Here is a 27,545-nt window from a genome sequence, read left to right on the forward strand (position 1 = left end):
AAAGCTGTAAAGGAGACAAGGATGGTAGAAATCAGGGAAGGACTTCTATGTAGGAACAGAGCATGGGTTACAATCCTGAAAAAAGAGGTGACTTTGGGACCTATAGTAGAAACCTGTATAGTCAAGAGAGGAAGATCAACTGGTTAATACTTCTCCTCATAAGAAATAATGAGATATAAAATGAAACTAGTGCAGAACAAACAAGAGGAGCAGTATTGTAGCACAGTTAATTTGTGTAACTCAGTGGCACAAGATGGTCCAACGCAGCCTAAGAGGCAACTGTGCCAAAAGCAGATAAATGGCTCTTACTTTATCTTACAATTGTAATTAATGGACAGAACATTTCAGTGGGAGTGCTAGGGTAAGTAGTTATGCCTATCTTATCAGCAACTGAATTTTTCTTAGTGAGGCCTCTTTTGCTTTCCATGCAAAGAAAGATGTTACTAGAAAGTAAGTAGAAAAGATTATAGCATTGCACTGGTTAAGACCTGGCTAGAAATGAATCACTTTTTTGAGAGAGGGAAATAAAGTTTGCTCATACAAACTGCTTCTTGTGGCTTATCCAGAGATGCAGCACAGCCTCGAACCTGAGGAACTGAAAGTCTACTATCAATACACAATGTCTCCATCTGCTGATTGCTAACACAGATTTCCATATCCTCTTGTATAACCTGATGGAAAGAACACTGCTGATGCTGTGATGGATGCCTGCTTCTAAGTGGGAAGCAGACGTTTTGTTAAATCTGGTCTCTAAGTACAGCAGTGCCTAGCAACTATGAGAAACAGAGACAAGCCAAAGCATGAGAACATTTCACCTGATACGGCTTGGGGCTTGGAGGTTTTTTGTTTGGTTGTTTTGTTTGGTTGTTTTTTTAAAGAAATTACCCCACTTTAATCCTGTGTAAAACAATATGAGGTGATTTATGTCTTATCATCAGGGAAGCAAATTAGGATCTCACAGGAGTGCAAGGACATTTCCAAGAGCACTGATTCATGATTGCGAAGAAATTAAGACTCAGTAGTTAATTGAATGGAAAAGACCCTTGTCCTAAATCTTCATCGTAAAGAGTCATTAGCATTACATATATGCCAACATTAAGCCCATTGCACTCCAAAAGTGCATCAGAATGGCAGCACTTCTATCCTACCTCTCATCCCTTATAGCACCACTTATACTCTTTCCTTCTTTCCAAGACATATTCCAGAGTAGGAGCTGAAGTTTAATAATGACTAATTCATAATTCACCTCCAAGATTCTGGATTAAATAACATCAACTTTGGCAAAGGTCCATGTTGCAAATGATTTTGCTAGCAACACTAAACCTCTTTACACAGCTTGGGTCTGAAATCATGGACATCTTGAACTGCTGTCTGAGTGATCTATGGCTGCTCAGCTTGATTTTCTGTATGCGCTGCTTCCCTATACTGAAAAATCCAGGCCATATTTTGTTTAGCATTGACTTGCCAGAAAAAAATATTTCCCTGAATATGCATGTAATAGGAAGACAGAGGAACTGCATATGGATTGCTAAATGTATTGCAACTGTTGAGAAAATGAGGTCTTTCACAAGAAAAAGTTTTTACCTTTTCTGTGTATGTCTAGGGAATATGTATTTTGAGTTGCTTCTAGGTGAACTCTGTGCTGAGCTCAACTGCCTCAGTATGCTCTAGTGCCAGCTGCAGCAACACTGGCTAGCTCAAACACCTGAGCAACCCTCAAACACCTGAACCTCTCTGTAGCTGCAGCTGCAGTCCAGCTGAGGTAACTCAGGGCATGCTGAGTGGCATTAGCTGGCCCTGGCAGGCAGATGCCTTGCCCCCTGTTGTGTCTCTGTCTAGTATAATTTAGGGAGTCCTGTCTCAATTTTTATTTGCCTATAATGTCAAACATCTGCTCAGTGCTCTAACAACATTTAAACCAGTACATATAAGTTTGTACTTTCCTGCTAGGCTCAGTCTGATGTGCATCATTTCAGAAGCTGTAAGTATGTGTGGCATCTTGCTCATGGAAAACAAACTCTGTTTTAATAGGAAGCAATCAAATCAGAAGGCAAATCATAGAATCATAGAATATGCTAAGTTGGAAGGGACTTATCAGGATTATCAAGTCCAGCTCCAGGCCTTTTGCAGGATACCCCAAGAATCACACCATGTGCCTGTTAGCATTGTCCAAACGCTTCTTGAATTCAGACAGGATTGGTGCTGTGACCACTTCCCTTGGAAGCCTGTTCCAGTGCTCAACCACCATCTAGGTGAAAAACCTTTTCCTGATATCCAACCTAAATCTGTCCCAACTCAGCTTCATGCCATTTCCTCCAGTCCTGTCACTGGTTATCAGAGTGAAGAGATCGGTACCTGCCCCTCCACTTGCCCTCGTGAGGATGTCAAAGACCACAATGAGGTCTCCCCTCAGTCTCCTCTTCTCCAGGCTGAACAGGCCAAGTGATCTCAGCTGCTCCTCATATGCTTTCCCCTCCTGACCCTTCACCGTCCTTGTTGGCCTCCTTTGGAAGCTCTCTAACAACTTAATATGGTTCTTATGTTGCAGTGCCCAAAACTGCACAAAATATTCAAGCAGTGCAGAGCAGAGAGGGACAATCCCCTCCCTCCACTGGCTGGTGATGCTTTGCCTGATGCCCCCCAGGACACAGTTGGCCCTCCTGGCTGCCAGGGCACTGCTGACTCAGATTCAACTTGTCATCAACCAGTACTTGCAGGTCCCTTTCCAAAACGCTGTTCTCCAGCCTCTCATTTCCTAGCATATACACATACGTACTGGCTTTCAGCATGCTTTTAATTTCTAAATATGAAGTATGTAAGAAAATAAAAATCTTTACCATTTTCTGGTCAGGGCAGCATAAGATCTAAATAAAGGGGCTCATACACTGAAAACACATCTGTGACTGCCATGTGATACATAAACACCCAGGCTAATGCTAAACCTGAATCCACTGGGTTATTAATGACAGCACAACTGGGTCATCTGCATATTGAGTGTAAACTGATTTTATCATGTTTCCTGCATAAGTTCGTAACCTACCCTAAGCTTTCTGCAGTTAACTAGACCATAATTGAACAGGTGATGTAAAGCATTTCTGCAGTACAGTTACTGAAATACCGTGGTGTTCTAGATTTGTATTATGTTTAGATCAGTCAAGGGGGATAGTAAGGCTTATATGTGGATTCAGGGGCCTACGCTTCCTGACTTGGTCTAAAAAATTGGAAATTTTGTAAAATATGCTCTCATTGAGACTTGCTACCATACTGAGCGAAATCATTAGAAGATGCACAGTTTCTGTGGTATCTTTATCTAAAGGGAAAATATCTTTTAGATTAGGACTTGATGTAAAACAAGAGTGAGAGGTTTTTGGTGCACTATCTGGTCTGAGAAGTTAGTAGGCTGCATCGTCAGCCTTGCCATCTGCCTCCTTCTGCATCAGCCTCTTGAAAAAGGGCCAGCTCTGTTTGATTGATGTATTGCATGATGGAATCACAGAATCATTTAGATTGGAAAAGACCTCTGAGATCATTGAGTCCAACCTTTGACTGAACACCACCTTCTAGCCCATAGCACTAAATGCTATGTTAAGTCATTTCTTGAACACCTCCAGGGATGAGAAGTCCACTACTTCCCTGGGCAGCCTGTTCCAATGCTTAACCACACTTTCAGTGAAGAAATTCTTCCTGATGTCCAGCCGGAACCTCCTGTGGTGCAGCTGGACACTGTTTCCTCTTTTCTGTTGCTATTTGCCTGGGAGAAGAGGCTGAGCCTCACCTGACTACAACCTCCTTTCAGGTAGTTGCAGAAAGCAACAAGTTCTCCCCTGAGCCTCCTTTTCTCCAGGCTAAACAACCCCAGCTCCCTCAGCCATTCCTCATATGACTTACTCTCTAGTCACTTCACCAGCTTCATTGCCCTTCTCTGGACACGCCCCAGCACCTCAATGTCTTTTTGAAGTGAGAGGCCGAGAACTGGACACAGGACTTGAAGTGAAGTCTCAACAGTTCTGAGTACAGGGGGACAATCACTTCCCCGGTCCTGCTGACCACACTATTTGTGATACAGGCCAGGATGCCATTGGCCTTATTGGCCACCTGGACACACTGCTGGGTCTTGTTCAGCTGCTGGTCGATCAGCACCCCCAGGTCCTTTTCCACCAGGCATCTTTCCAGCCACTCTGCCACCAGCCTGTAGCACTGCATGCGGTTGTTGTGACCCAAGTGCAGGATCCCGTACTTGGCCTTATTGAACCTCACAATAGTGGCCTTGGCCCATCCATCCAGTCTGCTCAGATCCCTCTGCAGATCCTTCCTGCCCTCCAGCAGATCAACACTTCTACCCAATTTAGTGTCATCCTTACTTATAAGGGTGCCCTCAATAGTACTACATCATCTAACTTATATAACTTCTAGGCCTCTAAGCCAGTTAATGCAGTTGATACCAGGTTGGTAGCTAGTTATTTCTTATTTGTTTAAAGATTTAGACCCTGAAGCGTTAGATTAGTCTGCACTCTGCATTAGATGCTCTCTTGAAGCAGGCAAAGTCAGGCTCTGTTTTGTGGCTTAAATAACTTATTATGGCCCGGAGAAAAGAATGACAGACTGAAACACTTTTCTGCAATTTGGTCCTAAGGTTGATCCTAAGTACTTTTCTCTGAACAGATGGATGCTGATCTTCTTCTACCAATGTTCTGGGTTAAGTGCTCCTTGACAAGCCTCTATTCTAGTCTTTTTCCTTCCTAAGCAGATTGGTGGTCATGTTTTCTTCCTCTGTAAGAGCTCTCCATCTAGTAGGCTGCAGCATATTCAATTTTGTACAGCAGAAACCAAAATAATTTTTGAAACTTTTTTCTAGAAATATGACATCTGAAGATTTGAGATATCCTCCCATCCGTGTTCCCCATGGCTATACTGTAGATGAGAGATTTTTGAAGATCTGCTTTTGGTTCTAAGCATGGAAAAGGAGATTTAATCTTCCTATTCCTAATTGTTTAACTGCATTTTCAAAACAAATCATGATCTGCTCTGGATTTATAATGAAACACACTCAGGTTTTTTTCGGTTTTGTGTTTGTTTGTTTTTTTTTTTGTCTAAAATACTTAGAAATTTTTTATCTTGAATGTCTTTCTCGTTATAAGCAACGAGACCATGCACGAGATGTAATGATTCTAAGTCAACATTTTCTTTGGGTGCTGTGTATTGAAAGTTATTTTCCATTATTTGTCTTTCTGCTACTAGACAAAAATTCTTATAAAACAGAACAACTGTAGTATTATTCTGACAAGTCCAATTTATATGGTACATTGTCACAAAAGAATACCTAAGAAAATGCAGAATGGCTATGCAAACCTACTAATATGATTTAGAAACTCCTTGCAGATGCTACATACAACATACTATTAAAACTGCAAATACATATTAAATATGTGTGTTTTTAAAGAAAATTTTATAAATATTCAAATTTAAGATGAACAAATATGGAATAAAATGCACTAGGAAACTGATATGTAGACAAAGGTTTATTTACACCATACAACATTTTAAATATTTTATACACAGCTGCAGCAGAGAAAGCTACTCTGAGCTTTCCAGAGAAAACTGCAATAATAAAGATGTGAAATATATTATTCATATAAAAGTGAGATTATTACTTTATTGCATTTAAAGCAATGAAGAATGTAGCTCAACAGACATTCATTTAATGACAAAAACTTTGCTTTTATATTATAAAGTAAAAAGTGTAGTAATGGCCAAACAGACTGTTATAAACTTTAAAAACTGCATAAATATATACATTGTGCTTCATGGTGAAGTTTTTTGAAAACTAAACCAAATGAAGCTGTTACAACATGAATCGTTGCTTGAGGTTTATCTATAAAGATTACCTTACAAATCCATTCCACGGGTACTTACAACACACGATGGTAAGAATTGTACACCTGGTTCTCCACTAGCTGCACTAGTGGGAATATACTGTACGAAAAAAACCACTGACATTTGGCACAGGAAGAGCCTGACATAAAGGAGTCGCAATGTTCAGACAGGAGCGTCAGGATTGTCAGGATTCCCAAAGTCTCTTTATTGTCAGTGCAACGAATTATTTTTGTTTTGTTTCTGGTTTTTTTCAGTTTGTTTTTGTTAAACTTCTGTTTGAAAGTCACCTTCTTGCACATCTAAGGGCAAGTTCAGACATTTCTCCCACTCTGCTGGTCTGAGTTCTAAAGCATCTTTTGCCTCTGTGTCTAATACATTTATCGTTGTATAGTGTTGGTAGTCGCCTGTGGTTTTGAAACTGTCCCATGGAGCTTTGCTTGGTCCTGAGTTCTCCTGAAGACCAAAGAAAGAAGAATTAAAACCAAGGATGAAATAATGTGGTTTCCATGTATAAGGCTGTTTGCTTTCATGAGACACAGAAGCCAGAGAGAGGAAATGGCTTTGCAGGGAGCCAGGCTGGTGGGTGTTCAGCACCACTGCAACTCTTTCTCTGTGAACAATCAACACTTTGGCAGGCTCCTCACCTGAGCTGCCAGCTAAGCCCTTTCTTTCACAAGAACCAATGTAGTGAGGAATGGCCGAGTGATCCAGTCCCAATAGCCATCTTTCTAATAGTGGTTGTGTAGAAGAATGGGAGAAGGGAAGGTAATAGAGGACAGTTTGCTGCCTGAAATATGGAATGGTTTGAAAGAGAGATTGCCAGCTGGATTTTAAATTGTGGCAGGTGCATGACAGAAACACAGAAGCCTTGAAAATGCTGTGAGAGCCACCTTGCTGGTTTTGGCTTTTTTTTTTTTTTGCATGCTAAGTTTTATAGGGTAAAAGACATTACGGATTATGACCAATTTAATTAGTGATTTCTGCTCTAACATGATGGGTGGGATTCAGTTGCCAAAACCTAACGTTTTTGCACCATTTTAGTTGCCTTTGGACTTTCTATTTGATCTCCAACAATCTTTCATGAGAGGTGCAGGTCTCCTTTGAGTCTTGTGTCATCACTGCCTGTACCATGTGGTAAACTAAGACCTCTGAGACTGTCTAAAATAGTCTGAGATGCCTATATTTAGGTACCTGGATCACTCTCTGACTCTTACAGATAGACCATTCCTCTAGGCAGCTTTTTTTGGCAGACCTTTTAAAAACACAGCGCTGATGTGAAACAGAGTAAACACAACTCTTTCACTGAGATTCCCTTTGAGATTTTGAATTAATTCCAGCTTTATACAGACAGCAAATCTCAAGTAGGGAGACAAATGAAAACTGTACATGTCAACAAATCTCAGAAGGAGAAGTGAGTGAGAACTTGATACAAAATAACACATATCACAGCTAAAGGTTCATCAAAGAATCAGGGCTAAATTTCTGCTGGATTAAGATGATGTAAATGATGTAAATCCATTGGCCTCACATCTGCTTAATACCTCTTCTTCATGTCTGAGAGCAGCTCTTCTGAAAAAGTTATAGAATACAATGATTCTAGCTTAGTTCCATTGAATATACAATTTTCACATTATAAAATTATATAAAAATTATTACTAATCAAAATATTACTGCTAACAAATATATCAGACTAAATTAGCTGTTTTAATTAGGTGAAATCAACTATGTACTTGCTCTCATTATCAGATGCAGTCAGGGTGTAATGCATGTGTGTACGAGTGTGTGTGTATAAATTTGAATTATGACGATAGCAGCCTCAACTCAGGATGATTTAATTTTTGCTTTTCCCATGGTAAATATTTATAAACCTATTATGGAAAAGACATGGTATTACAGAGATCCTGTGTGCTTTCCAGACCATCTCACGTATAGGTAAATCTAGGTAGACTTGTTTGTAGTAACTAATTTAATATCTCCTTGCCTAGCCAGAGGAAAAACCCTATTGGCCAAATTATATCAGTGAGCTGATTTGTCTATACAAAGCCCTTTAGACTCAGTAGGCAGATGCAGATTTGAAATCTGTTTCCTACAGTTCAATTACTTGTCATCTATAATGATGTCAGTGAGTAGTTATGGTCTAGTTGTAAAACCTAATGAGTCTTGTCATAGGTTAGATTACTGAAAATATCTTCTGTTCTCACTTCTGAGGCTGCTTAAAGGTGAGGTCTTCTTGGGAAAAATACTGAATTCAAAGGGCTCTTATTTCATTGTTGTTCTTTAGGATCCATCATATTTTAAATATAATAGAAGGAAAACTTACCATACTGCCTGATTTTGGTACATCCCGAAATCTGTCCAGAGTCTGAAATTTCTGATTTAACTCTTGAAACAATTCCATGTGCCTCTTTCTTGTATGCATGACCTTCTGCAAAATGGAACATAATTGCTTATATTTATAATTGAATCTGTTTGGGTTTTTTTTTAAGAGGAACATTATTTTTCCCAACATAATAAAGTAAATTGAATTTGGCAGGGCCATCTTTTCCCTATAGACTCAACCAATGGAAGTGAATTGCACCGAGCCTTCTCTCTGCTCTGTTTAATGTTCATCCTGTGTACAAGAAACTGTTTTCACCCCACATTTATTGAGCTGGTGTTTTTCCACTAGCTTAGATGCATTCTGGAAGTGATGGCGATTTCTCAGAAGAACATTTATCTTGCACATTAGGAATATTTTCTAGAATTTCTGATTCCAGCATGGACACTAATATTTTAATATCTGTAGCAAAGCAACAGCAGTTTGTAATTGTCCCTGTCAGAGCAATTTTTATGAGGATGCTGAACTCAGAAATCTTGGCTCAAAATGGAAAATCCCCAAATGTTATGTCTTTTTAATGAGACATCTTGTCATTCCAATCATTATAAAATGCAGTTGAAAAGGCATTCATATTAAGAAAAGTAGGCACAGTTTTTCAATTTTACTTGCTTTCTTATTTTATGGACAAAGCAATTGGAAACCATCCTCCCTCTAGCCCATGTATAGGGCACTCTTCCACTAATTACATGGCACTCCTGTGCAAGAGATGGGGACCCCAAACAACCCTCACAGTTCTCAGGCCTCAGTTCACAGGCCTCAGCCATGAATCTGCCTGGGGTAGCTACATGGAGAGCAAAGCTGTTTTTCAAGTCTATGTTGTAAACTCTATCATCAGAGTTGTTTTCAAAGAAATTCATGCTCATTTATGGATTCAAACCAGCCTCTGGAGCAAACATGAAGGCTGCTTACTGTTGAACCAGTCTCATGGTTCTGTGGTCTCGATGGACAAGGGACAGGAGGGACTAAGGATGCTTCACCTCAGTCCAACAGTGGATGGGCTCAGCTTGACTTTTCTTAAGCTTTTGTAACTAACTGTTTGAACTTGAGTTACAGTCAAGGCAGCAGCCAGTAATGCTGACAGAAGAGGTGCAGGACACAGGCCTCTGTGCAAGTCCACTAAATGTCAAGCCTGATTTTCCATGGCAAACTCTGCAAACTTATGTATGTGGTACCTCAGTGTGACCCTTTCCAGCAAATAACACTCCTGACAAGCCTAGGCTAGTACCTTTTAAAATGGAGTGGCAGTAGTTGACCCTCAATAATCCTTTATTAATACCAATTTTAACTTTATCTTTCAATTGCATTATGTGTTTATAGATTTCATGAAATGTGACTGCTCTTTAGGCCATGCATTTATACTGCTATGCCATAATAACCATATTATCCTTAATATAGCCACACTGTAGCTTGAGAACTTATTTCATTTCTGACAATAGGAAATTGGCGACATTATTCACAAATGAGACATGAGATACATCAAGCAATCAAATGCCTATTAACTTAACATGAGTTTTGGGGTGAATAAGGGAAAACTTTGTGCAGGATTTGGTAATAAACTCCTTGCACAATGTAATTTAACTAGAGAGAGCTGATCTAAATTTTTGAGAGGAGTTTCACTTTAGTGACTTCCTGGGGATTCTTTTAAGATACTGCTGTTTTAGTAGATAGGAGTATATAACAAATTTCATATACATAGAATTTAAAAAGGAAAGGTTCTATCTCAAAGATTATTATTGGCTGAAATAAGCAGAAATGATGATCGGAATAAAACAGTTTTGGTGGGTTAAAATACTGGCTCTAAAAAGCAGTAAATAGCATATGACTGTGAAACAAGTACCTCCATTTGGAAACTTTTTAGTAGAAGGCTAAGAATATAGAGAATGCTACTTTCTGATGTCTTTTCCCAAATCGTGTACCCAAGATGTCGTTAAATAGCAAATATGAATAATGCAAATGTCTTACTCAGTTCATTACATTATTCTTGAGGAGAAGCAGGTGGGAGGAGAAATAAAACACTTGCACTGGGAAGTCTGCCAGAAAAAAAAGGCTTTAAATTTTATTCTTAATAGCAGAATGACTGGTATGAACATGCACCTATGGATCTTTCAGTTGCTTTGTGTTTTCCTGGCTTCCATTCCATAATTCCTACCCACTGACAGCCACCCCCTCCCCACTGCTTATAAAGAACAATCTGAACTGAAGGTGAGGTGCATTCGATTTCCAATTTTAACTTTATTTTCTAGACTTATTCCTGGTTAGAAAGTACCATCTTATCTCCTAGGAAATATGCTCTAATATGGGTCTTTCTCTTTTATGAGAAAACAACCTACAGAGTATTTGTAGGGGGTTAATCTCTTTTCTCTATGAAATGAGCAGTGGGAAAACCGACACTTTATTAATCTTAGAAATACATAAGTTTTATCAAAACAAAGCTGGAGATCTTGACCACTATATACTTGGATGATTGTGATAGTACCAGACCTGAACAGGATGGAAAATGAACTTCTCATGCTGCACTTTGAAAGCACACTTTCTTTAGATGCAGCTACATATCTGCCCATTAATTCCACATCTCTGCCAGAAGCACTTGAGTTAGCCACCAGGCTACAGACACACATCTTCTTGTGGTCTTTCCTGCAGGTTCCATAACTCTTGTGCCCCATAGCCTAAAGGTGGTTAAGCTGAACTGACACCCCTTTCACATTTCTACCCCCACTCATAAGTCAGACACAGAGTGTTTGTTTTGAAGAGACAATGCCTTACTCTGATAAGCATCTGCTCACAGAAAGGGATTCAGAGTGCGGATGGCTATCATCAAGATGGGAAGAACTTCAAACACAACTCTGTACCCAGCTCCCTTTTTTTTTTTTTAATTTATGATAGGGTTTTAGCTAAACTCTAACTCAAGAACAAATATTCTCATGAATATTTCATGACACCCCACCTGGAGTATTGTATTCAGCTCTGGGGTCCCCAATATAAGATAGACATGGACCTGTTGGAGCAACTGCAGAGAAGGGTGACAAAGATGATCAGAGGGCTGAAGCACCTCTACTATGAAGTCAGACTGAGAGAACTGGGGTTGTTCAGCCTGGAGAAGAGAAGGCTTCTGGGACACCATATAGCAGCCTTCCAGTACCTAAGGAGGCCTACAAGAGAGTTGGAGATGTACTTTTTACAAGAGTGTGTAGTGATAGGACACATGGTGATGGCTTTAAGCTGAAAGAGTGTAGGTTTAGATTAGAGATAGGAAGAAATCTTTTTTGATGAGGGCGGTAAAACCCTGGAACAGATTGCCCAGAGAAGTTGCAAATGTCCCACCCCTGGAAGTGTTCAAGGCCAGGTTGGATGGGGCTCTAAGCAACCTGGTCTAGTGGGAGGAGTCCCTGACCACGGCAGGGGGTTGGAACGAGATGATCACTAATGTCTGTTCCAAAGGTATTTTGTGATTCTATGATTTGTGGCCAATAAATAACAACATAATCATCATCATCCATCATCATCCATCATCATCATCATTACAATGTCATTTAATTTCCTTAGAGATTTTCTATACTGTCATAGGTAAAAATATTGTCTCTCAAGTATTGTATGAAGCAGCTAAGTGAAAAGAACAGATGGGGGAATGCCTTCCCAACCATATAACGGAAGCATGCTGTGTTTTCAAGATGTTATAGGTATCATCAGTTGCCAAACTTGGGAACAGGAAGGGATCTTTCCCTGCAGGCATTTTTTTTTTACCTTTGCCTTCAAGAGATGTCTTCAGGTTAGTAAGAGAAGGATTTTAAACTTCTGTGAGTTGTAATGTTATAATGAATATCTATGGCAGACAAAATTCTGAATGAATGCAGCTCCGGCAATTAGTTATCAATTTAGCATCATTGCTGGTGAGAACCTACTGCTCTGTGGAAAGATAAGAAGACATTCTGGTATTCACACTTGTCCAGTGTATTCTTGCTCTCCCTTAGAGCCAGAGATGACTTGAATCCTGGGGATCAGGGTAATAAGGCACTTTTCTGAATTATTTGGCATAAATGTTATTAGCAGAGTAGATTCAATGAATGACTGATAGAGAGGGGAGAGTGGGGTTGCTGGGGAAATACGGCAGTCAGACAGTCTCATAGAATTCAAAAGTAGCTGTGATCTTGAATCCTAAAATGCATGTCAATAGTAGTGTTTATCTCTCCTGTATGTTTTTGTGATTGCCAGAGCATACCTATTCTAAAGTCTTCCTGGGAATTTCTACAGCATCTGTATTTCTGTTCAACATAATTAGAATGAATTTTATTTGATCTGACAGCTAACTGTTAGTACTGAGACTTAATGAAAAAGATACCTGTACACCTTTAGGGAAAAAATGACTGGGGGTAGAGGGCACCTAGCTAGGGTTACCATAGCCAGCAGCAACAAGGATCCAAATTGTCCAGACCAATAATTTTGGTCATGTTTTGAATATCAGACTGCATGAATGAGTCTAAACTAATCTTTGGTAATAGCGAGAAAAAAGCTGTAAAGCTGTTGCATGTTGACTGTTCATTTAGCAAAATTCAAGGTTCAATTAAATTAGTCAGCGTTTTACAAAATCTAATAATGGAGTGCATATTATGCAGCAGAAATGCTTTCCGTGGACAGACTAATCCCCATTTGTTACAGTCTGTCTTTTTGTTCCTACATAAAGGGATAATTTAGGAATGCAATGGTAAACTATCTAAAGTGGGAAAACAAGATACAGGTGCTCAGTTTTGAGACATTCCTCTCTAACCAGCTTAAGATATATGATAAGGCTACCAGTTTGGATGTCATCTTTTTCCCTCTCTCTTTCCTTTGAATGGAGACAAGTTTTCTATAACAGTACCCGCACAGTCACAGGTCTTTTCTTACTTATAATCCATTGCAAAGGCCCTTAAAACTACATCTGTATTTCTGCATGTATTAGAGATAATAGGGACAGAGAGTATGGTGTTGAGTAGTCTTAGTCTAGCTGTGTTCACATTACATAGCAGCTGGCTTTGAGTTTTATCTGTGGCTCTTGGATAAAAATTGGTTTTGTCATGTTTATTTGTTTTTCTTTCAAATTATCTATATTGAGGTGAATGTTCCATTGGAACCCACTAGAACAACCTTTTTTTTTTTTTTAACTATGAAACTATGACTCTGCAGTATTAAGTCAAACGTCCAAGACTATTCTCTGGCACCATCTACCATGTAATGTTCTCTATGAATACTAAATTATTCTAAATTCTCTTAGTCTCCCAAGTAAGAATTCTACAATCAAATTGTCTACTGTAAATGGCACCCAGATGGTGCTGGTTCCCTAATGACCCTCAAAAACTTTTTGGAGAGGCAAAGGTCGTCCAGACTAAAATAGTGAAGGTCATTCTAAAAATTAATCCATATAGAAGCTGGAAGTTTGTCACCCAGGAATATTCCCGCAAATGCCTAATATAGTCAGGTGGGTATAGCCTGAGTGTTTGTCTTGTATGGATATAGAGAGACATGTGAGAGGTTGAGGGTGTAGAGATTGCTGGGAGAGTGTTAAAAGGAAAAGGACAGAGGGAGCCAAACTTGACACAGCCTTGTCCATACTGCATACTTAGCATCTCATTCTCAGAACCACATCCATGTCATTCTATCATTTTTTATCAGAACTGTGGAAGGGCATTGTCTCAGAGAATGCCAGCTGGCACTGCTCAGAGACAAAGTAGAGAAAGTGTTAAACATTTAAGTAGTATGTCCAATCACTCTGGCTTGATCTCACCTCCAGACTCTATTCTATTTTGCAGTCAAGCTGCTTTGAGGTATCTAAATAGCAGCATTTTGGACACATCATACTATCTCAATTCCCTTCATCAGGATGTCTTACTGAGTGAAGGAATCTGGGTGGCCCTTTGAACATTTTATAGCTTTTTTATTTTGTTTTACCTTAGAGAGATGGACACACTAAGTGCAAGGACACAGGAAAGCCTACAGACATAATCAGAGGAATCATAAAACAGGGAGGTGAGATGGGGTTAGTCTGAGTCCATACTTCTAAAACACAGTAGCAACTGGCACAGTTTTGTTACCACTCTCACTTCCTCAGCAGTCACTCCCAAAGGCCTCATCCTCTCCTTTTTACAAACAAATATATTTTCCTGCATTCTTATAGTAATTCTAAAAATATTAGACCATGAAGCAACAATATTGCAAACAAGTCAAGACAAAGGTGTAAGCATTTTACATACACAATGACACAAAGCTGGGAGGAGTGGCTGATAGCCCAGAGTGCTGTGCAGCCCTTCAGAAGGACCTCAACAGCTTGGAGAGATGGGCAGAGAAGAACCTTCTGAAATTCAACAAAGGCAAGTGCAGGGTCCTGTATCCAGTGAAGAATAACCCTGGGCACCAGTACAGGCTGGAAAGCAGCTCTGTGGAGAAGGACCCGGGGGTCCTCCTGGTGGGCAACAAGCTGTCCATGATCCAGCAGTGTGTCCTTGTGGCCAAGAAGGCCAATGGTATTCTGGAGTGCATTAGGAAGAGCAGGTTGAGGGAGGTGATCCTGCCCCTCTACTAAGCCCTGGTGAGGCAAATCTGCAGTGCTGTGCCCAGTTCAGGAGAGACATGGAGATCCTGGAGTGGGTCCAGTGGAGGGCAACAAAGATGATTAAGGGACTTGAACACCTCTCTTATAAGGAAAAGCTAAGGGACCTGGGCCTGTTCAGCCTCAAGAAGAGATGTCTGAGAGGGGAGCTCATCACTGTATGTATGTATCTGAAGGGAGGGTGTCAAGAAGATGGAGTCAGGCTCTTCTTGGTGATGCCAAGCAACAGGACAAGAAGCAATGGGCAGAAACTGATGCACAGGAAGTCTCACCTGAACATGAGGAAGAACTTCTTTACTATGCGGGTGACCACACACTGGAACAAGATTGCCCAGAGAAGTTGTGGGCATCTCCTTCACTGCAGATATTCAAGAACATTGCAATCCTGTGCAATGTGTTCTAGGATGACCCTGCTTGAGCAGGGAGGTTGGACCAGATGACCCACTGTGGTGCCTTCCAACCTTACCCATTCTGTGATTCTTTGAAACCATGTGAGTCAAGAGAAAATACGTAATGGGTGGCCTGACTCTTGAGAGTAGAATGTACACTGCATTGTTGGTGTTTATTTGGTGTCAGATTATGTTCCTGAGTGATAGGAAGAATGTTTTAGTACCTGTTTACAGAGAATGCTCTGATTGTGAACAGCATGATATTTCTATGTTTCAATAAAGAAAAGTCAAATTTAAAATTCTTTATATCACTATAATTACAAAACTTCCAAGCATATTACTTGAATTTAATTTTAGAATTGCTTGCTCATCAGAATTTTGCTATTATTTCTTCTTACTTTCTATGCATTTATCCTAAAACATATTTAGGGTAATATTTTAATTTTATTTTCCTTAAAATTTCCTGTGTGAATCTTTCTCCGGTGCATTATTTGAGATATTACATGAGGACTTAAGGTAGCTATAGTCTTCGGGCCAAAATGACCTAAGAGATTAAGACACGATGCTAAACTACCAAGAAGCCACCATCAAACATGGAGGATCAGTATTTCAGCAAAAGCAGGTCACCAAAGCAAACCCTTCTTCCTTGCAAGTCTCCTATGACCACTGCTATGGCTAGTTCTGCCTCTTTCTTTTCTACGAACTAGAATTTGAAATCTGGAAGTACATGTGTGTGCTTACAGCCCAAATAATAGTAAAAATTGCTTTTGTTTGCGCATGCAGACAGGGGAATTTTTGAATTTATGGTTGATATATACTGATTGTTGGCTTTCAAATTTATCTCAAGTCTGTAGGTTTCTTGCAAATATATTTGTTCAGCTTCTCTGGAGACACACATAATGAATTGTATCAAACTACTTCTGTGCACAAACAGACAACCTATGTAAAAATCCCAAACCCATAAATTACGAACATTCCCTTGAAAACTAACTGTTGTATTCCTTCTGGTAGGGATCAGAGAAAAAAACCGCTCAAATAAACAAAACTCTGAGAGAACAATCATACTGACAGGTAGAACAAAATGGTCATTAACTATCACAACTAAACGTTCTCACTCAAAAGGGTCTAGAGTCTGAAAATGTGGATATCCAGCCTAAAGAACCTTCCAGGAACCTGATTTTTATTTAGCACATGATCCATTAGCTTTGACACCTTCAGCACTTTATCATTCAAAATTTGACACATTCATAATCACTACTTGGATGTGAAACTCCAATGGCAGTAAATTGGTATTGAAGAGAGATAAAAAAATTATTGAGAATCTTTTGAACAAAGCAACCTTCTGCTACCTGATGTAGCCTGTTCTACAAAAGTGTCACACTTTTTCAATAGGTAGAGAGCCAGCAACAGAAAAAAAACCCAACAAAACAAATCCAGATGAAAATGAAGAGGCAAAGAATTTAAAAACTGAAATCATGATGGTTAATATTGCAATATGACAGTTTGATCTCAGAACATTTTGCAAACAAGTTGCACCAAAGTAGTTTTAATGAATTGTTCATCATGTTCTGTACAGTACCAATTGAAAAACCCTATCACATCTACTATGTCAGAAGGCTAAAGTCTGCTAAAATGAACACATTTACTTTTAGGAAAATGCTTTTAATAATCAGGAATAATTCAGTAAAACTTACTTCAAAGTCAAGGTCCGAATAACGTGATTTTCTTCTCTATTAAGCAGTAAAAAAAAAAGAAAAAAGAGGTTGTATTAACAAGGGGACTATTCACCAAATCATATTAATGAGTCTAAATAACATTCCTGTTTTCCTATCAGGTATATATTAGGTATTCTGTAAGAGGAGGTAGATTTTATCTTGATAATTTAAAATTAATGCGTGACTTTGCATGGTTTATTAGACCAATATCATATTATTTTCCCTGAAAAAACCAGACTGCATTTCACTGGGATGCATGATGTGCATGTTATTTGCATGCAATTGAACCTGTTGGTGTATAAAATATACCTATTTCTATACTTTTGTGGTATTTGAAAATTATCATCATATTTATACTTTTTACACAGCTACCTATACATATCTATGATTTAGATTTTTATAGGTATACAGAAATTGATACTTTCCTACATCAGGCTTGGTACATTGGTACAACTCCATTGATTTTAATGGAATAAATAATAGCAAAATCAAGCCAAAGCCATCTACACTTGCCACAGCTTCAGCTTGTTTGTTTGCAATGACAATCTGGATGGAGAAAGCAATGATTTTGTTTTAAACTTATGATAAATCTGATTCAAAGCATCTGATATAAAGCAAAAATGATTTACTAGTGAAGTAATCACTTGAATAAAATGCAACAGAATATGATTGCTCAGACATATCACAAATAATTTAGCACAGAATTTTTTAGATTATAAACAAAACCAATTATAAAGCCAAATTATATCAAAAAGAAGCAGAAATACTATAAATAAGAGATAGAAATATCTTTTTTCTCCTCTGAGGTTGGAAATTAAATGTCTTGCAATAGATTAAAGAGATGTAGAAAGAAGAAGCTAGGTTGCAAAAGCTGAAAAGAGTGCAAAAAACATGAGATTGGAAACAAATCATCTTCAGGAAGGAGACTACCCCAAAAAAACCAAATAGGCTTACTGCTACAATTTAACCCTAATTTTTGTGGTAGGGTAGGCTGGCTTAAGTCATGGTAAAGGAATTTTTTCAAATTGCACCTAATTTCTTCAGTGAGATACAAATCAAAGTCACCAAGTCAAGAAGAATAATGCTTCTGATTTTGATTTTATTTGATTTAAAAAAACCCTAGGTTTTTGTAAGCTGTTTGGTTTTCCTGAAACTGAAAGGAATGATTTTACAAATCTTTCATTTGTAGAGAGCAGATGATGTTTGGTCCCTGAGCCCTTGATAATACCACTTTGTTACTGCCTGGTTTTGCAGTAAAATTTTAATGCTCCAATCCACAATAATATGAAGAGTATCTCTGTATCATGTTGACACTGATGCCTAAAGGGCTGGGAAGCAGTATCAAAGAACAGTGTAATACAATTAAAACAACCAACAACAAGCTCTGGAGAAGCTATCTTTAATCATGAAGGCTTGATTTAACCTAGCACACTTTAAAGAGAATATTTTAAAACAAATTAAACAACTCTTCCCAACTAAGTGACACGAAAACATGGAAACAACAAAGGTATCAGAGGTAAGAAAAAATATGAGGACGTTATACCGAAATTATTAAAGCAGCTAAATTCTTTCGTTTCACTCATGTTAAGAGGGCCATGGTACAAGTGTACCTTTGACATAGGCCTTCGTCATTCCACAGTAAATCAGCACCTGAAGAAATCTATGTATTTCTGATGAAGAAGGATCTATTCTTAAGGTACAATTAGAGCACATCTACAGCTGAAAAGGCTCAGTGGCTACAAAAGAACAAATATGTACAGCAGATAACAAGGTGAAGTTTACAGGAGTAGCTTTGAAAAATGCTTGAAAAAGCTATTTTTAAGCTAGAGTTCAGTAACAAATCAGATATCATTGAATCGTCTGACTGAGAATCCTAAGTAAAACAAAAATCAGGAAGAAATATGTAGATTGCTAGGTACTGTGGTTTGTAAAATTGGAGCATTTTTATTTTGCCTTAAGTCTGTTTAACCGCAGTGAAAATATTCCTGGTATAACTGAATTATTAGGTTTTGCAGGCAGAAAACTCTATCACTGTTTACATGGCACAAAGACATATCTAACAGACTGCAACATATTCAACTGTGCTATTGTCAGAGAAAGGCAATTATTGCAATTTTGCTGTTAGTTCACACCAGTTATGACCAAAAAGGTCATACCACAGGTTTATCTCAGTGAGGATTTTTCTTGGGCTCAACAAGAATCTAATCACAAACATTTATTTTAAACTCACAAAGTTGTGCTTCACATTTTTGTCATGGCTGCATAGTATGAAATACAGTGCAAGTGCTGCCACAGTCTATTCTCCAAAGACATAAAAAGTATTTAATTGCCACACACCCAAATGGCAGCAGTGAAGTTCTGCAGGTCTCTGAAAACCAAAGGATGCTGGTTATGAATATGATCCTGCAACACTGAAAGTTATTTGCAATATTGTCACTGACACCACTAGGTAAACGATCAAGTCCTCCTGGCTACTACGTAATTGTCTTGAAATGACTGCAGTGTTATTTTTTGAGAGAGGGAACATATTTAGAAACATGAAGTCACTGGAAAACTTACAAGGATAAAAGAGTGTCCCTTCAGTCCCAACTGGAAGTTGACATTTTATTCAATTGTTCTCCTAGTTTCTGCATGATACATAACAAGCCTAAGCCATGAAAATAATTACTTTGTAATTGTATATATACTTTTTTCTTTTATGAAGTTTATTTGTTATGTCTCTTTTGTCTGAGAAAAATGGGGTTTTGCACACATACTTAAATGCTTTCAGAAATCAACCATCTAGCTCATTCTACACTTAAAACTAACAGAAGGCAGCAGCTGCATGGAGTAAGGGGTGAAAATTCCATGCATCAAATGAGTTGCCGAACTGGTAACACCAGTTATGTTTCTTTTAAAAAGCTGTTCCCTTTATGTACCTGGAAAACTGAGAATGATTTTAGCCAACATAAAAATGACACTGGAAGCTGGTGTTTTTTTCAAGGATCAGTTGGAGATCTACTTGAGTATTAATGTTAGTAGAATATAGTATTTTGTATTTGACCAGGTTCTGCTATGATGTTTCAGGTCCAGTATAAAGTTTCTAGTACAGTACCTTCCCTACGTCTTCAGTAGTTTAGGAGTTTCCTTGGGAGGAGCTTATTTTGACATCTAAAATGTGCTAGGGTACTGAATTCCACAATTTAAATAAGTATAACATGACAAAGGAAATTATGTTGTTTATCCCTTTGACATTTCATTTGATGCTCCTGTTTTTTATATTATAGGAGATATGAATAATCATTCCCTATTCACTCCTCAGTCATCTGTTTTCCAAGCTGAAGAATCCCAGCTGCTGGAGAACTGCAAGGAAAAGTAATAGAGGGACTATCTAAAAAGCTGAAGACCCATGCAATTATTCAGTGGCAGGGAGTTAACTTGCATAATTCTGAAAAAAAATAAGGGGGGTGGGTAGGCAGTGAACTGCAAGCCATGCACAATTATAAATCTTCCAAAAAAAAGGTCACACTGGCAGAAGCCAAGAAGCCAAATTGTGCCTGTAAATTGGTGAAATTTCAGAGAAGAGAAGCAAAATGTACTTTTAAGAGGAAAGGATAAAAGAGTGATACAACTTTGTTTAAACATTGCCTCTGGAAGAAGCAAACACATGAGCTTGTTCAGAAACCTTAGAAGGATATAAACACATAAACAAACTGGTCTCGGAAAAATCTGAAAAAAAATCAGAGATCATGTTGGGAATAAAGAAAGTTTATGTAACTGTGCAATGATCTGCAGTGGAAGCCTTTTACTCTAATCTTGAAAGTGAAGTTTGATTATGTATTAAAGAAATATACTGTAAAAAATGCTCTTACATTGATAGAAGACATGATCTGACAAGATTTTTGCCATCTGATTTCTACAGCTCTTTGATTTTAATTGATAGAATCCATTTTAGTAGAAAAAACTCCCCAACCTTCATACCACAACCAAAGTGAAACTCTGTGAAAAAATATTTGCAGCAGTAATTTGTTTTAAATCAATTTTACTTTGTGCTAATCATGTATAGCTTTTCTGTGTAATTCCAGAACAACTTTAAACTCTACTGAGGGACAAAAATAGAATTCTGAAGAATAATTTCCATACACCAGCACACACTAATCTGCTGGCACCAGGAAAGAGCTGCTCCTGCTAAACAACTAATAAAATCTCTGTCTCTGTAAAATGAGAAATGCCTGTTTTTTTTTCCTTATTCTAGTCTGCATTACACCACTACCTGATTGTAGTGGGTTTCTGTGGCTGCGTTTTGGTAGCGGGGGGGGCTACAGGGGAGGGCTTCTGTTAGAAGCTGCTAGAAGCTTCCCCTGTCCCGTGGAGCCAATGCCAGCTGGCTCCAGGATGGACTTCCTGCCGCTGGCCAAGGCCGAGCCAATTAGGAACAAAAATAACACCTCTGTGATAACATATTTAAGAACAAAAGATAGTTGTGCAGAAGAAATTCCAGCCAGGGAAGAGCAGAGTGAGAACATGGGAATAACAACATAGACACCAAGGTCAGTGCAGAAGGAGGGGGAGGACGTACTCCAGGTGCCAGAGCTGTGGCCCCTGCAGCCCGTGGTGCAGACCATGGTGGAGCAGCTGTGCCCCTGCAGCCCATGGAGGACCATCAGGGTGCAGAGACCCACCTGCAGCCCATGGAGGAGCCCCTGCTGGAGCAGGTGGATGCATGAAGGAGGCTGTGACCCTGTGGGAGGCCCAGGATGGAGTGGGGTCCTGCTGGAGACCTGCAGCCTGTGGAGAAGGAAGCCCACGCTGGAGCAGGTTTTTCTGGGTAGGACTTGTGGCCCCTGTGGGGGACCCACGTCAGTACAGCTCATCTGTGAAGGACTGCACCCCATGGAGGAGTGACCCATGGGACAGCAGTCTGGGAAGAACTGCTGCCCGAGGGATGGACTCGCTCTGGAGAGGTCCATCAAGGACTGTCTCCTGTGCGAGGGACCCCACGGGAGCAGGGGAAGGACTCCTCTCTCTGAACAGTGGTAGAAACAACAACTGACCGTAACCTTCATTCCCGTCTCCCTGCACTGCTGGGGGGGAGGAGGGAGAACATACAAGGAAGGGGGTGGGGGTGGGGGAGGTGTTTTTAAGACTATTTTATTTCTCACTGTTTGGCTGTTATCCTGTTAGTAATAAATATAAGTACTATCCCCACTTTGAGTCTTGTTTTGCCTGTGAAGGTAATCAGTCACTGACCTCTCCCAGCTCTTATCTCTACTCATGAATTCTTACCTGTTTTTTTATTTTCTCTCTCCACTGTCCAGTTGTAGAGGGGAGTGAGAGAGCGGCTTTAGTGGGTACCTGGTATCTGGCCAGAGTCAACCCACTGCACTGATTAATTACATCAGATACTCCTAAAACTATATTGCATTGTGCAAAGTATAACTGAAACCAGAGATACCATATTATAGTAAGGACTATAACCATGCTTCCATTAATATAAAGACTTATTATAAGCAGTTTATAATTCACTTTGAGATTATATTTGACATACAAGATCTTAGCCTGGGGAGGATTTTTTCCCAGAACAAATGTAAAGGAAAATCTTTTTTGGCCCTCAGAGATATAAAAGTGGAACGTGGATAGACAGTTTTGATTTAAAATGCCTTTTGTGTGAATATAACTGAAAAACGCCCTGGTTTATGAATAGTAGATTATGTTTGCTATTAGTTCACAACATGAGCTAAACATAAAGCAAGTAAATTTTAATGAAAAAAGTGAAATAGCTTTTTAATGTGGGAATTTTATGTCTTTAAAATATGCTGGCATATTTAGCACATCAACACAGCACAAACATAACTTCAGAGATCTCAATTTAAAACTATACTGGCAAATTATTGTGGCTTGCTGCTCCCTTTTTTTCATAAGGCAGCCTGCATTTGTATTTACTCAATCAACCAAAACCACTTGGTTTGTGTTTCTGAATGCTTTGGGGTAAAATGTAGCATTTCTTAAATGAACAACTACAATATAAAGTCTGCAATATATGCTGCACATTGCAATACTGACTAAAATTTCAGTTCTTATAAAATTTCAGTACTTCACATCTTCAGTTACTAGAATCAGCTCTGCCTGATTCTACTCGCACTCTATAGGGTGACCTGAAAATAAACTGCATCAATTTCTGAAGTCAGAGGAATCTGAGACACTCACGTGAAAGAAAGAGAGGGTTGCTACAGGGCTAGACTTCATTTCACTGACAGTCACAAAATTCGCAAGAGCTGTCTCCACAACTTATTGAAGAATGAAATGAGGAATGGGAGGGATAGAAATCTGAGATACACAATGCCTTAAAATAAATGCAATGTGGAAACAGGATAAAGAAGAAATTCCTGTGGTGCTCGTCTCTCTCTTTTTGTTCTCTCTTATTTTATTTCTCATGTCATAAATCAAAATGACTTCACACCATTTTGCTTTTGTTTTGCCTGATGCTGATACTTTATTGATGAGATTGACTATTTTAACTGTGTATTTCTTCTCTCCTTTCCTTTTTTTTTCTTATTATTATTTTAGACCCTGTTCCTTCCATGCAGATTTTATTTCATTCTTCCGAATACTTTTATTTTAAGCTTATTCTCCATTTCTGCCATATTCCCCCCCCTTTTTTTATGTGTCTTTTTTCTCCTTTTTATCTACACCTTTACTTTTTCTTTGTGTTTCACTATCTTTCACATGCCCCTTTATTTTATCAACTGAACAGTATTTTCTTCCTAAAGTCCCTGTCAGTGATTTGGCCAAGGACCACAGAGTCGACTGTCTTTGAAAGTATTAAGAGCTCTCATGAATGAATACAGAATACAGAAGGATTATTTTGATCACACAATCAACTTACTCCACATAAAGATCTCATAGCAGAAACTGAGACAGAAAAATAAAGAAGGAAGATATGAGACTGGAAAGAGAATTCCAGTCCTTTACATGGCAAATAATTTGTGAAGTCTTGTCCTTTCCTTCCTTTTCTTATAAAGCAGATGATCATTATTCCCTTTAATAAATGTTTCTATTGCCTGGCTTTGCATGTCCTTTGCCTTATAATAGCTTAAAGTCTTTGTCTCCGTTCAGCTCTTTTCCACTTCTGCTCACACTATACTAAGCATAGTTCCCTTGAAAGAACCCTTCATTCTTCTTCCACAAAAGTAATGATACAAGTCTGTTCACACAGTCCAGCAGCAGGTATCTACTCCCTCTTCCATTTTTTTTGCACAATAAAAACAGGTGAATTACTTATCCTGGAGATATGTTGCTCACATCAGGTTCTTCCTCTGCATCTAAACTTCCCAACTTTACTCTGCATCTAAGTAGCTGGGAATGCAATACTTCACTTCAAAGTAATTTCACTTTAATGAGCACATCACTCTGAGTGTACATTTTCAAAACAAAACCCATTCCAAAAGATTGTACTGAGTGTTTTCTTCATTAAAATCAAAACACTTTGAACTGAAGGAGCACACTGCAAGTCACTTTGATGCCAAGGTAGCAAAGCCAGTTCTAATCCATGTGTATAAGGGATATGCAGAAGATTAGCCAGATGTTTGATTACTCCACCTCAGAAACTCTATGATGTATTAATATGCCTGCCTGTGTCTATAATCGCATGGGTACTGTTGGGTACATGCCAAATAAAATAAAAATCACTGATTTGCACATTGTGAATCTGCAGATCCTTAAATTTATACTTGTCTGGGCTATACTTGTATGTAAATATTATAGTATTCTCAGACTATCTTTTGAAAACTGAAATTCTTCTATATAAAATAAAGCATGTAACTGTTACCATCTAAGCATTTTCTTGAGGAAAAAATATATAGATATAGAAGTTTAAGAAGAAAGTTTGTGGCATGCTGTAGGATTCATCTGACAATTTAGGACATCTACATTTTTGATGTTCATGTCTGAACTATTGATTCTGGCTTCCATTATGGAATCTGAAAAGCAACACCTGCACTGAGGCATGTGATTTACTTCATCCTGGAGCAGATGTCTAAAAGTGGCCTAAAAATGGCTATTTGTCTCGACTGACTCTAAAGGGGAGCCAAATATGAAGAGCTCTTTTTCCATTTTATACAGTGAATGCCTAAATTTAGATATCTAATGGTAGAGGTTGATGAATCCTCCCTGCAGAGTTAAAAGTCAGGATATACATTTTTTTTGCTGATACTATAGTTGTGTTCCACTATAAACAGAGTGGAGAGGAAAGCTTCCTACTGCTCCAGATCTTCTTTATAGGTGGTCTAGTCAGGAAAACTGTGGGCAGGATGATCTTGAATGTTCTGCTGCAGGTTTTGCTGCTCCATTCTGTCAGAAAAACTCTGTCTTTGAAAGGTCTTGCAATCTTCTTAAGAAAAAAAAAGTCAGTTGAGCTCTCTTCTTTACTTTGTTCAAGGCAGCAACAAAAGTTAATCCAGCTGGTCGGCTCCATTTTGGAGCTTTACCTCAACCCTTGCTTACACACTGCATATGTAAAAACACAGTCATGTTCTTTGGCTGGATCTGCTTATCAGGATCTGCTTGAGACTCTGATTTTATTCTACATACATTTTTTTTAATGTCCTATCTTCAATTCAGTGCAGCACATCCTTATCAGAAGATGAAGTAATGCTATATCATCAGGTAGAGTTGAGAACCACAAAGGCAGACACAAAAGCCAAACCAGTTCCTTTTATTTCCGATCTGCCCTAATATCTGGTTTTTTTTTCATATAACATGGGATTATGCTGTGTTCAATGAGCTTAAATAACATAACTGTTTACCGCTTCCTGGACCAAAATACAGACTTCTAAACCTAATGCGTTTACCGAGTTGAAAGAGACTAAATATTTACTATCATATATTATTATGTTTTACTACATTTTCTACTACATACTTATTAGTCTTTTCTGAGCATAGAAAGGATATACAGAATAGTGATTGAGATTTGGTGTGTACATCCCATCTTAGAGGTAAACTTTAAATATGATATAAATACAGTTAAAATAAATTTAAAGGAGCAGTACATTATACTCACAGATTTTCAGGCCTCAGGAACTGTAATTTTGTGTAAGATGAAGTAACTATTGTCCCAGTTTTTATAACTTGAATAAGGTCTACCTTTTTTTTTTTTAGGTGTCCTAGATGACATTTGTCAGCAACAGAAAGAAGTAGTATCACCAGAGAGTAATTTAGAGTGGATGGTATGGTGGAATGTACATCTATCTTCTCAAAGAGTTATGAACTTTTCTCATCTATCTCATCCATATGTATACTCTTAACTGGACTGGATTTGAGTCTCTATATCTGACAAAAAGTATCTGAAAGACAGTACTGTAGATAGGTGGGAGAGGATAATACTGGAAGTTGACCTTAGTTACCCTGCTTCTGGGTTGCATTAAATTTGAGAACTCCTGTGTACCACCTGATATCTATTAAATAACGTACGTGAACTGAGGGCAGTTAACTCCTTTAACAATGTAAACTTGCTTTGAAAGAGCCTGTCTGTCTGAGCACTGAGTGGGCAAGCACTTACATTATCTTTTAGACATAATTTTGAAAACTTGTCCGAGCTCATACATATTCGCTTTAACAACCACCAAAACGTGGATCATTTTTGATTACTGCAAATCCCCACACTTCCTTTTCAATTAATTTTTCAGTTAAATCCAGTCTTGTAAAAACTTATTTTGGTACACACTCAATATAAACAGAACTGAAAATATTTCACTTTCAAAGCTTGTAAAGACACCTCTTGAAAAGAAATTCTAAATTCTTTTGCCAAAACTCTCCATAAAACTTCAACTCCATTTTAAAAGAAATATCAGTAAATATGTACCATTTATGAAATATCAGCTACAGTTCCGTGCCTAAAAAATTGAACAATCAGGCTAAGTCTCTGTTTCCCTTCACAGACGGGTCCAAACATTTCAGAGTAATAGCTAATGGCTTCCAGATCGCACATACAGTAGACTTTTTTTCCACCTGTAACTTCTTTCAGAGAATGCATCAGTACCATGTCATTCTCATTTGTCTTTCCCACAAAATGCTGTGTTTCACAATATTTGAAATGCTGGTGAAATTTATTTCCAATTCTTAAGGAGGCCCAAGTATGAAATCAACTCCACCTCACTGCTGGCTTTGCATAAATAAAAGCTTAATAGGAATGGCAGTATTTGATGCTTAGGTCTTAAAAAATTATTTAAATAATTTTCACTTTCATAATGCTTAAATCCCACAGACAGATTGTAGTAATAACTGAAACCCTTTTAAAGGCTTTTCAGTTCACTTTTCCAATCTGACTGGAATCTAGGATACTCTACATGAAGCCCACCTGTACTGATTGCACACATCAGTTGTACCAATGCCTGCACACACATGCAAACAAAACTAGATCAGTAAATGGTGAACTACTGGATGGAAGAATCTAAGATTTACACTAATGAGAGCAGAATCAGACCTATCATATCTGAGACAGATATGATTGTCAGCAATAAAATGGCAAATATTTTCAACTGCATGTGCTTGCAGGTAAGGCCAATGATTAGCACTTGTATCTTGCAGGAACAGTTTTTCTTCTCATAGCAACACAGAATTTTCCAGTGGACTTT

General features: G+C 38.5%; 1 protein-coding gene and 1 long non-coding RNA gene across 11 annotated transcripts in view; one reads left to right on the plus strand and one right to left on the minus strand.

The window, feature by feature from the left end:
- Positions 1-21,139, plus strand: part of LOC120324784 — a 67,049-nt gene extending 45,910 nt beyond the window's left edge. Inside the window, exon 4 of the long non-coding RNA XR_005566354.1 lies at positions 20,202-21,139. This is a non-coding gene — a long non-coding RNA (uncharacterized LOC120324784). The remainder of the gene's footprint in view (positions 1-20,201) is intronic.
- ADGRB3 (adhesion G protein-coupled receptor B3) overlaps positions 5,507-27,545 on the minus strand; it is a 463,218-nt gene continuing 441,179 nt past the window's right edge. For 6 of the 10 annotated variants that reach the window (XM_027713240.2, XM_027713243.2, XM_027713239.2 and 3 more), the window contains 3 exons: positions 16,915-16,950; positions 8,195-8,299; positions 5,634-6,327 (listed from right to left, as the gene is read on the minus strand). In XM_027713240.2, coding sequence (XP_027569041.2) covers positions 6,139-6,327; positions 8,195-8,299; positions 16,915-16,950 — 330 coding nt within the window. In that variant the 3' untranslated portion in view covers positions 5,634-6,138. The other 4 variants (XM_027713236.2, XM_027713244.2, XM_039389000.1 and 1 more) reach the window with 4 other exon arrangements.

Source organism: Pipra filicauda, unplaced genomic scaffold (assembly GCF_003945595.2).
Source record: "Pipra filicauda isolate LSUMZ 115617 unplaced genomic scaffold, ASM394559v2 scaffold123_size2130275_pilon, whole genome shotgun sequence".
NCBI classification, from domain to species: Eukaryota; Metazoa; Chordata; class Aves; order Passeriformes; family Pipridae; genus Pipra; species Pipra filicauda.